The sequence below is a fragment of the Marmota marmota genome, unplaced genomic scaffold, assembly GCF_001458135.2.
Source record: "Marmota marmota marmota unplaced genomic scaffold, marMar, whole genome shotgun sequence".
Lineage (NCBI taxonomy): Eukaryota > Metazoa > Chordata > Mammalia > Rodentia > Sciuridae > Marmota > Marmota marmota.
The window spans coordinates 32,024,349-32,036,628 of NW_026000057.1; the positions used below are offsets into that span (position 1 = coordinate 32,024,349).

At 35.3% G+C, this 12,280-nt stretch overlaps 1 protein-coding gene across 2 annotated transcripts in view; it reads left to right on the plus strand.

The window, feature by feature from the left end:
• Positions 1-1,999: 1,999 nt before the first annotated feature.
• Bank1 (B cell scaffold protein with ankyrin repeats 1) overlaps positions 2,000-12,280 on the plus strand; it is a 293,502-nt gene continuing 283,221 nt past the window's right edge. The window contains exon 1 of one of the 2 annotated variants that reach the window (XM_048813664.1): positions 2,000-2,264. In XM_048813664.1, the coding sequence (XP_048669621.1) occupies positions 2,195-2,264 (70 nt within the window). In that variant the 5' untranslated portion in view covers positions 2,000-2,194. The remainder of the gene's footprint in view (positions 2,265-12,280) is intronic. The other variant, XM_048813663.1, reaches the window with a different exon arrangement.

Genomic DNA, 12,280 nt, shown 5'->3' on the forward strand with positions numbered 1-12,280 from the left:
ATTTTTAAACTTTAAGTGGAAGATTTTTAAGATTTTATAACAAAATCTTATGACGTAGATTTGTTTTAAAAAACCAGCTCATAATTTTAAACATATTTAAACTTTCATGTTTTTTTTTCTTTTATCAAGATCATATTCATATAAGCAGTAAAAATGAGCATATGAAAATGTACTTGGTTTTCCTATGCATTGTAAATCTTATTTCCTATATGTGTTATAGGAGACAGTGTCATAAAATTTTATAGCTGGCAGAGTCTCGAATATCACTATTGGAATTTCCTCATTTAGATGAGATATGTAAGGATTGGAAATGCTAAGAATTTCTCTAGTAGCCCAGATAATAAATAATTTAGAGTCAGGGTAGCCCCTAACTGCCATTCCAAGAAGGCTGTTCCATACATGTGACAGATACAATTTGACATCTGAAGACTTTATTTATTAATAAACTTTTGTGTACACTGATGAAAACCTTCAAAGATTTGAATACTTCTTTGAGGAACATCAGCTGGAGTTTTTTTTTTTTTTTGTTATTGTTGTTGCTGTTGTTTTAATTAGTTATACATGACAGCAGAATGCATTTTGATTCACTGTACACAAATGGAGCACAACTTTTCATTTCTCTGGTTGTACAGGATGTAGAGTTGCACCATATGTGTTTATAGCAGTCAAAGTAACTACTGTTGTGGGGATGTAGCTCAGCAATAGAGCACTTGCCTAGCATATTCAAGGTCCTGAGTTCACTTTCCAATACCACAGGAAAAAAAAAAAGAAAGAAAGAAAAGAAAAGAAAAAGTATATGACAAAGTTGCTATTGTTAGAATTATGTACACTTGGAAATATACCAATTACCATATTCTTTCCCCCAATGAGTTCATTTAAGAAGACTATGCTAAGAATTTAAATTCATAAACTACAGACCAAAAGTTTACATGTGGTCTGCAACTCAAACTTTGTTTTTATTTTACTGAAGTTTCTGGGTAAACAATCATATGTAGAAGACAATAAACTTGCCGATATCATAATATTTCATAGTTTTTTGCTCTATTATTTCAAATTCACAAAAATAAAATTAATAATGAAGCTAGCAGAACTACTAGATAGGAAGTAAATATATAATAGTTTTCAAAATTTCCTGACTTTTCACATGTTTTTCCAAGTTTTCTACATTATGTTATAAAGTTCTGGTAACATGTTCATCTATGTGGGAAAAGTTAACAGTCTTTTTTTTTCTTGATACTTGATATTTATAATATTCCTAAAAAAAGACTTTTGTAAGAGAAATAGTTGCTGAGCCAGCCTTCCTTTAGGTTTCTTTTATGAGAAGGGAAAGAGAGACATTGCAACCATGTTCTATTATCCAATCTTCAAATTGATCTTCCACTTCAAAAGGCAAATTCCTAATTTTGTATTCCTTGATAGAAGAGGTATTTATTTTCAGACTCCGAAGACAATTACTTTGATATTTTTCGATCTTTGGGATGTAGGGCCAAGGGTGCTGGAGATCATGGCTTGCCAGGCAAGCACTCTACCACTGGGTTATATCCCTGCCCTACCCTAAAAACACTACTATTTAGATCCATGACAGATTTTCCACTGGGCCCATTTCTGAATTGGAGCAAGGGATAGGAAATAAGTTTTATATATGGAATTTACATCACTTTACAACATATGAACCTAATCCAGAAAGTCTAAATAAAATATTTTTTAAAATTACACGTATTTCTCTATTCCCCCTTTCCAACAAATGTCCACCTTATGCATCCCTTATTTCTTCCAGAAGTGGAGGTAATAATATGGAAGTTCTCCAATGCACAAGAAGAGCTAGAGCTACAGTCACAGATAACACAGGTAACATGAGCCTCAAGAGTCCTTAGGTGAAAAAAAAAAAAAGGTAAGAAAAATTGGCCCAGGAGTATCATGAGAAACCAAGGCAGTCTTCTGAAAACGGGATGAAAGAGCAAGCCCCTGAACGGTTTCACTTCCTCAGGGCACCCAGCAAAGCCCAGCCCTGGCCTGTGGCCTGAGCCCTGGCTGCGTTTCCGGGGACCTGGGCTACTGCCGCTGCGGGTGGGCAGCGGGCAGGGGAGGGGCGCGAAGCGAGACCTGAGCTCGCAGAGAGTGTCTCTCTGGCTTGGAGAGTCCAAACCGGGCCGTGCAGGCTGCGATCCCCAGATCTCTGGCTTCGTCGGCATCAATGCTGCCTGCAGCGTCCGGCCAGGGGGGCGGGAGCCGGGACCCGCCCGCCCCCGGCCTGGTGCCCCCAGGTGGGTGCTCTCGCTTTCGGAGGGGCTGGATGGGGGAGCGTCCGGGACGACTTTGGGTACTTTGCAGAGACTAAGGGGCACCCTTAGACAATAACTGCCCTCGGGCCACTGAGAACGTTCCCCGTTCCTCCCCTTACCGGGCAGCCAGGAGAGGTTCTTGTGTCCTCTGGCTTCTCAGTTGGGGAGTCTGCACCCAGCAGGTGGGAGGGCGCTTCCTGTTCTGCCCTGCGGGCAACCACTGGCATCTGCAACTTCTGAGGAGCTGAAACTTTGCAGAGCGTCCTGGACAGTGTCCTGGAGTTTCTGAAATCTCTTTGCCACGTGTGTTAAAGTTCCATGCCATGCCATCTTAAAATTATATGATCAGCAAAACCTCACGTTTGTAGCATCGCCCATTTACCTACAGTACCTTATAAATTCCAGCCAGGTAAATTGCCAAGATGCCCTGTGACTTGGCTCTCAGGTCCTTGTACATAGAACTTCTACCACCACTGTGCGGGCTACTAACTGGGTAAAAGACAGTCAATTTGGTTGACTATATAAATGGATTTACATTTTCAAATGGATGTTCAGCAATTGTATTCCTTTCTGAAATATTTTCTAATGCTTTCGCAAAGTGTACATTGATTATAAAAAGTGCTCAATATCGAAAGACTAAAAAAAATTCACTAGGGTATTAATTATTGGAGATGTTCAGAGTGAGAAATGCAGCCTCTGAATGAAATTCTGTTAATTTGTTGAACAGGATTAAATTCCTTATCATTTACTCACATTTTTAAGTAATGTAACTTTGGCTTTAACTGCTTCTTCTTTTTGCTACTGTATATTTTAATACATTTGAAAGTTTGCTTTCCAGTTAAAATGGAAAATATATTTGTGGCAATGAAAAATGACACAAAAGGAATTAGAGCCCATGAAACCTGAAAATTTTAATATTTTAAACACTGGATATTGATGTTCTTGAGTACTGTGGTTAACATGAACTTCAGTACAGCAAGCTTTGCTTAGCCTCTATAAATAAACCGACCACTCTTTTGAACCCTGAGTAGGTTACCTCTTTTGTAATTTCAGTTTAACAATTTGGTCAATTAGCAGACGGCACAATTTGTTCTAAATTGAGCAGTTTTTCTAGAAAAGGGCTTTCATTTCACCTGATACTCAAGTAACCCTTCTAGACACTTGCTATTTAGAATAGCTTGAGAACTTTTATATTCTACTAATTATTATTCTTCCTTTTCCCCATCTCCTTTGTTCCTTCTCAATTGATATTTATCACTTGTTTCAGTTACTTCCTTATTTGGTTAGGGGGAATGACACTTTTCTTGTAATGAGTAGCCTTTTGACACTAACCAATACCTACCTTATTTAAATGTGCAGTCTTCTAAGACAACTAGTTCCTAATAATTCCCCCCCCCCCCTTTTAAGGGAGAATTCTTCTGGGAGAACTCTTTCTCTCTTCTCAGTGTAGACTTAAGTCTCATGTGGCAATCAGGGGTCAGTTAGTCCACTGACCTCATTTTAGAGAAAATAAAACTGAGATCCAGATAGGATTTTCCCACAAGGAGTAACAACTTAAAACTTTACCTTTTATCTCATCACAAGAGTAGTAATGAAAGTGTAAAGTGGGAAACATGGTTTCATGCCTTTGAAACCATATTTAGAGCAGTAAGTGGCTGACTCCTAGTGACCACATCTGTGTGAACTGCCATCAGAGAGCTCTATCAATTTGTACTGCAAAGATACAATAGGCAATATTAAAACACACTAAAGGTGAGGTACAATGGATGAAAACTCTGATTAGAATGTATTTACTGGCTTATGTTTAATTAGATACTGTCCACTAAAAAGAGAGATTCTTCCTCTGTTTCATTGCAAAACCAATGATTTTTTAAACATTAATTTTAGGTGCTACCTTTATGAGGCGTAGGAGTTAATGTATTATTAGTAAAGTGCAGATTATTCCCTACCCCAATCTTTTTATATTTTTATTGGTATTATTTGATGCCTCAGATAAAAGTAAAATAAATGCTAACATTTTAAAAACAAAAAGCATGGAGTAGAGCTAATATATATTCTGTCTTACCGTGTATTGGATGTTTATACCTAGCTTTTGAGGAATGTGGTTTGTCTAGGTCTCTCCTCTCCATCTTGACGTCCTTGAAGATTTGAGGCTTTTTGTTTTTAACTCCAATCTTCCAGCATAGCCAAGATCATAGACTAGCCCTACTGAGGAAATACTCCACTTACCCTCTGGTGGCTGGCAAAAATGTTCTTTCCTTTGGTTAGCCTAGAAGGTTCTGACTATGTCATTTCTGCTGACATTTTAAAAATAGAGAGAGATTATGGAGTATTTGCACTTTAAGATGGAACAATTCAGAAATATAATTGCTAAAAATTTCAGGCTTAAACCTCAGCATATCTGGTGTTAACTTGAGTTAGCAGAGGGAATTTTACTGCATGGGTCTGAGTAGATATCACAGTGATTTGGCCCCAGCTAATGGTGGGCTCCAGATGTGACCAGCCTGGCCCAGGTCCAGCTTCAGTGCTTATCTGCTCTATGATCTTAGGTAAATAACTACATCTGTCACCATCCCTGTTGTTTATTAAAAAGCAAAAATCTGGGTGATCAATAGCATATATTTGCATTTTTTTAAGGATTAAAAGAGAAAATATAGGTGAAGTCCTTTTCAGGGTGCCATCATAAAAAGTCATTGCTTCACACATATTATTATTTTAATTCTTAAGTCATTGGTCAATAGTGTCATATTACATATTAAAGGTAATGTTCTTACCAAGAAACTTCCTAATATTGGCCGAGACAACTTAATGAATGAAGCAATCAAGCTCCCACATCAAAGCATTGTAGGGGGTGTGACTTCCTGTATAAAGACACTGTCATATCCTTGGGGGAATGTGTACAGTTCTGAGAAGAGAAGAAAAGGAATCCTTAATGAGAAAAACTCACGATAGAGTGATACGATTAAATATTGGAGGATTTAAGCTTCTTCAATTAAAGAGCATTTTCAGGAAAGAATAAAACAGGAATGTAATAGGACAAAATGAGGTCAGGATCTATTTTCCCATATCAAAGAGTATTAGTGTAATTCAATTTAGATAATATATAAATATTTGTGAAAAAAATAAGTATTAAACAAAATTTATAGGATACTTCATAGTATGATATGAAGAATCTATTTTACCAAGATATTTACCACTGGATTAAAAAAAATATTGCACTCTAAAGTAAGGAGCATTATTCCTGTCAAATAGAAATCAAGTTTTTAAAGATTTAATGGCTGTTAAAGCTGGCCTTGGTGGCACACACCTGTAGTCCCAGTGACTTGGCAGGCTGGAAGCTTGCAAGTTCAAGGACAGACTCAGAAATTTAGCAAGACTATCAGAAATTTAGTGAGATCCTGACTCAAAATAAAAGAATAGAAGGAGCTGGGGATGTACTTCAGTTGTAAAGTACCCCTAGGTTCAATTCCTAGTAAAATAATAATAATAATAATAATAATAATAATGGCTTTTACCTAATGACCTATGTTACAGTCGATATTTTATTACCTTTATTTTCACAATTTACAAAATATCTTACAGTGATTTTGGTGACAAATATGAAATAGGATTAGGAAGGGCAAGCATTTACAGAGGTTATTATTTAGAATTACTATTATTTGCCTTGTAATTCTGTCTCTATTAAATAGTAAGAATGGAATACAAGTTTTACTACAGACATTAAGAGAGCCCAGGCGATGAAAAATATCAGATATTGTGTGGAATTATTTCCCTCCTGGGTTTGTTTGTCATTTAGAGGAAAATAATGAGCTTTTTAGAAATTTCTTTGTCATTTCCAAGTTTTCTGCATTGGAGTAATTCAGAAAGATAGTTTCCCTTTGTAATCATGATAAGTAATTCCTCAATGACTTGTAGTCATTTATAAAATTTTCTTTGTATCAATTTTATTAAAATAAGTTATGTTTTATTATGTGGTATGTCATATTTTCCTTTCTTTTAAGCTGCTCTGCCATTTCTCCATATTAGCAATTTCCATTGCCTAATTTGTATATGTGCTGTAGATTATAAGGACATATCACAAAATACAAGAACAGTTCCTGGCTTAAAATTCCTTTTACTTTATTCCTTCTCATTTTTCTCCATGTTCTCCTTCTCCCCTCCTGCTTCTCCTCTTTCTTTTCCTCCTCCTCTTCCTCTTCCTCTTCCTCCTTCTCCACCAACTTCTTTTTCTTTTGATCTAACAGACCTGAGAACAGAGGTCAAAATCAATATTCCCATTTCTTTTTAGCCATAGATGTGTCTTTATTCAGAGGAACAAAATAGTGTCAAGGCCACTTGAAATTCTGACCTTCTTTTAATAGTGATTATTTATTGTGTTTTTACTTTATGTGAACGAACATCATGTTACCTTGATAAGGGTGAACATCAGAAGAGTAGTTTCTATTCAGTATAAAAAATTCATTTTTCTGGGGGCTCAGGTTGTGGCTCAGTAGTAGAGTGATTGCATAGCACGTGTGAGGCCCTGGGTTCAATCCTCAGCACAATATTAAAATAAAGGTATTGTGTCCAATTACAACCAAAAAAATATATATTAAAAAAAGAAATTCATTTTTCAGTATAATTATATGAAAATATTTAATAATTTATTGTGTTCTTTCACCTATGAAAGTTTTCAGACTGGTGAAGTTGAAACTTCTAAGTCACCATGTTTTTTTTTTAGGACACAATGAAGAAACACAAAGGTTTTAATTCTGCAAAATCACAGGAGTGACAACTATAGAATATGTCTTGTTAATGTGTGAAGAATCTACAAGGTTTATTCATTTTATTTGGGCTTAAGTACAGTTTATAATCTTAGGAGATAAATTCATTATTAGGTAACTATGGAAAAAGTGAGGTAAAATTGAGGCAAACATTTACTTTGGTTTTAATTTAATGAGATATTTCATTAATTCTCTCTTACCATTTTTCAATACATGCTTAGAACTTTCACATTCTGGGCATTTATCTGTAACTTAGAAATTGTTCCTTTACCACGTCCTGTCATTCCACACCCAAAAAGAATGTTAAATCATTCAGATTCCCAGAAATCGGCTTGGAGGCCGAGAATAGATGGTTGATTCAGAGACAACCAGCCCACTGACTGCTTAATGGCCAATGATGTGTAGTTGTTCTTCCGTAGATTCCTTGGCCTCAATGAAACTCTTCTTTCTTTTAAAAGAAGAGGGTAAGGGAATATCAAAGGACACAAGGAAATTTAGTGGTGATAAATATTTATTAGCCTCATTATGATGATGGCTTCACAGACATACATCTGTCAACGCTTAGCAAATTGTACGCTTTCAATATTTGCTAGTGATTATATGTCATTTTTACTGCAATAAAGCTGCATATTTTAAAAAGACAAAGAAGAAAAGGGTAATAAGGTTGTTGTTGGTAGAAGATCAACATTTGATCTGACAGCCAGTTGCCTTATATGAAAGATGGTTATAATTAGAAGCTGTGATGGAAGGATTGAGGAGGTCTGAAAGAAGGAGGGAATAGGGAATTTTTGATGTTCTAATGCCAGACTATGTAACACCCAGATGCACTTGTTTTTTGTTTTTTTTTTTTGGCCATGAAACTACCTTCAATTTCCTTCTCTTTGAAGGGGTGGGAGGAATATTGGAGCTAGAATATCTTTATTTATCAAAAAAACTGACACTTCTCTTCCCACTGGTGTCTTCTTTTTAGAAAGTTGTTGTCTTTGATAAAATGATGTCCTCCATGTGTCTTCCACTGAAAATTAAGCAATCTGAGAATTAAGTTTTTTCCTTTAGTGTATTAAGGATACAGTGTAAGTCAGTCCAGTGATCCTCCAGGTAAGAATATTTGGAGTTTCCTGGCTTTATTACTGGAGTTTGAAGAAAATCCATGCAGTTATTTTTAAGCCTTGAAACTTAAGTGCCTAGAGTTGACAAGGTATACATCTATGTAAAGGTTAATATTGTGAGTCATCAGATGCTTAGAGTTCTGAATTGTGCAGTTATAAAGTTATAACAATAGTATAACATTTTCCATTTTTAACAGGATGGTTTTGTTTGTTTGAAAAATGTATTATGTCCTGATGGCAAATTTTTAAAGTCTGTTTAAATTTCAGTATATGGAGTGAAAGAATGGTTGAGACATTTATCATAGCAAAAGAGGAAGAGGAGATATAAATGTAACATAATTTGCTAGAAATTATCTCATTCCTCTTGGCATATGAAGAAAAATGGCATCACTGACAGGCCATTATGAAGACTTTACATACAATGCCAGTGGGTTAATATCAGTCTGAAGTGATTTAAGTATTTTACTTCAGAGATTTAGTCCTTTACCAGCAATTTTTTTTCTGTAATAGAAAGTATAGTATCCTTATTAAGTAACAATATTTTCATAAAAGGATTTGTGATCACCTTATAAAGCAAATCAGAATTCAGTTTGATTTTTGCTAAACTGTAGAGATACAAATAAATTAATAAGTTCAGGTATGACCAATGAAGGGGGTAAAGAAATGAGGCTCAGAGTGACAAAACCAAGGTTATAATATGACAAAGTTAAACTCACAGTGTTACAATGATGAGAGGAAGATTTGCAGAAAAAAGCTAAATTGCATAGACCTGTGTTGAAAGTTTCCTCTATATAATGGGTAGATCTTGAGTTTTAAGCAGAGGGAGGCCTTGATTAGCTTTTTGTTCTTAGAAGAGCACATCAGCTGCTATTGTCATAATGAAGAGTGCTGCAGTGGAAGATGGTAATCAATTAGAAGTTTACTGACCAAAGAGAGCAAGAAGTGGATGACTTATTAAAACCTATTACCTACGTAACTTTTGTGACACAGTAGATCTGAGACCTGGGGAGGAAAGAGATGGGAAGAGGAACTATTATGCTTATGGCACAGAAAAGCAGAAGGATGGTGCAGTTGTCATTCATTCCAGTGGAAAGGATTGACAGATCAGGAAGGAACTGGGAGGTCATGAAAAAAGATCAAGATTCCAATTTCAGAAGTTACATTTGAGGAGCCTGAGAAGTATTTCAGTTGAGATGTCAAGTAAAGGGTTTGATGTTAGGGCTTGGGATATCAGAAAGGCAATTTAGGCTATAGATACAACATTGGGGGAAATATAGCATTTGAAACTGCAACTGAATAATTCAGAGAAAATTTATAGTAGAAAGAAAAGATGACTCAGGATAGAGACCTGCAGAAAATAAACTTTATTTTTTAATTTTTATTTATTTATTGTATGGGGTTCTTAACCTCTGAGCCAGGTCCCCAGACCTCTTTTTTTTCCTCCTTTGGTACCAGGGATTGAACTCAGGGGCACTGGACCACTGAGTCACATCCCCAGCCCAATTTTGTATTTTACTTAGAGACAGGATCTCACTGAGTTGCTTAGTGCCTATGGTTGCTGAGGCTGGCTTTGAACTCATGATTCTACTGACTCAGCCTTCCGAATAGCTGGGATTACAGGTGTGTACCACTGTGCCTGGCCCTAGATCTTTTTATATTTTACTTAGAGACAGGGTCTAGCAAAGTTGCTTAGCATCTGGCTAAATTGCTGAGGCTGGCTTTGAACTCCAAATTCCCCTGACTCAGCCTCTCCAGCTACTGGGATAACAGTCATGTCCCACTGTGCCTGGGGAGTAAGCATTTAAATGTTAGTTTCACGGTATGACTAACACAGGTTAAAATGAAGGAAAACACCAGTATGAGAGCAAGAAATCAGAAATAGAATGTTTCAGGAAGGTAAATGTTGTAAACTGGGCAGAAGAAGGTCAAGCAAATCGAGGACTGAAGTTTTGTCAGTAGATTTGGCATCCTGAAATTTAGAGATGACCTTAGGGAGAGAAGTAAGTAGTTCTGCAGAGGGGATTAGCCAGATGAGAATAAAGCAAAGAGTCAAGGTAGAGGAGGATGTATACACGCTGTAGACACATTTGGTCACGTAGCTTTCACAGGAGCAGATGGAGGAAAACTGGCTTTGACAAAATTTTTTCATTTTTATTTTCAACATCAGTAGTACTACTGTAATTTAATTGTACTCAAAAGCTTATGAGATCATAGCAAAGGGGATTTTTTTCCCCTTATGAAAACTTTCAGAGAAGACTTCCATAAACTCCATTAAGAATCCATTTTATGTGTGTTTTTTTCTGGTGTGTTTACATATTTCTATTGCATTTTTCTCTCTCCTTTTCTATTTTTTCTTCTATGTTCCTGGAACTCTTCTTCCTTTTCTCTCTCTCTCCCTCTCTCTCTCTCTCTCTCTCTCTTAAACAGGGGAGAGGTATGGATCTTAATGAAAACTAAATAACTGATATTTCTTTTTGTGAAAATATTGAATTGTCACCGTATAAAATTATTACTTAGCTTTACATGCTATAGATCCTCCCTTCTTTTTTATCAAGTTGGAATCCGTGCATCTTTACAATCCCACCCCTACATATACTTTGACTCCCTGATCTATCTCTTTTTTCCATCATAATCACTTAATTACAACTCCAATCATGCTCACCATGCCTGTAATCCCAGCAGCTTGGGAGGCAAAGAAAGGAGGATCTCCAATTCAAAGCCAGCCTCAGCAATAGGGAGGCATTAAACAACTCACTAAACAACAAGTGAGACCCTGTCTCTAAGAAAGATATAAAATAGGGCTGGGGATGTGGCTCAGTGGTCGAGTGCCCCTGAGTTCAATCCCTGGTAGCCTCTCCCACCAAAAAAAAAAAAAAAAAAAACTCCAACCATAAATAAATCTATACAACTGTCTGAATACAAGAGACTGAGTATTGCCAAATAAAACTACATTCAAGTAGGTTATATTACAAATTTAGGCAATTGTTATTACATATTAATTGTTTATATAAAAATTTAACAATAAAGGATTGTGAGCTCAAATCATATTCCATATTAAGGATGTAGAAAGCAGGTTTTTCTATGATTATATATGTTTTCTATCTGCTGATGGGCAAAACCTCTAAACAAAAAATAGAATGTAAAATCTCCCAATAATATGTATAATGATAACATGTTGAAATGTTATCATATTAACTTTGTTGGATTATAATACATAAGCGTAATTAAATTGATTTTAAATAGTTTAGTGTTGCAGTGCAGTATGGTTGCTAGAAATGTAAATTACATATTTTGTTTGCATTTATTATTTGAATTATATTTCTATTGGATAGCACGGCCCTCAACTTTCAGAAAAATATTCTAGTGAAATAGATTAGAAATTTTCTCCTCTCTAATGATGCATTATTGAATATATATTATCAGATTATTCTCATAAAAATGCTAGCAAAATTAACAATTATTCCAGCAGTTTAGAAAAAACTACTGGTCCATTCATAATTCCAATTAGAGTTGGCCAAAGGGGAGTGGGGGATAGAAAAGATGGTGGAATGAGATGGACATCATTACCCTAGGTACATGTATGATTGCACAAATGGTATGACCCTACTATGTGTACAACCAGAGAAACAAAAAATTACGCTCCATGTGTGTTCAATGAATTGAAGAGTATTCTCCTATCACATATAACCGATTAGATTAAATAAATGAATAAATTAAAAAATTCCAATCAGGTATTTTCAAATGATGTTTCACTATTATTTTAATTAGCATTTTCCTCATGAAACTGAGTATTGTTATGTTTCTTTGTCATTTGGTTTGATCTTTTGTGTATTATATATTCATATCATTTAATCATATTTAAATTATGATTTTGTTTTAAACATTTGTAAGATAACATGTTGAATAATTACATTATCTTATGTACTATAAATATTTTTCTTAATTTATCATAAATGACTGTGATTGTCATATTTCTTGCTATTGAACACTTTTAAACACTCACTGTGTTAAATATACTTATTCTTTTTTTCATAGTTTCTATTTCTTGTCTTTACTAAAGGAGTTTGTAACCCCTGTGTCACACATGTAGTTTTTTTTTTTTTTTTTTTTTTTTTTTTTTTTTTTT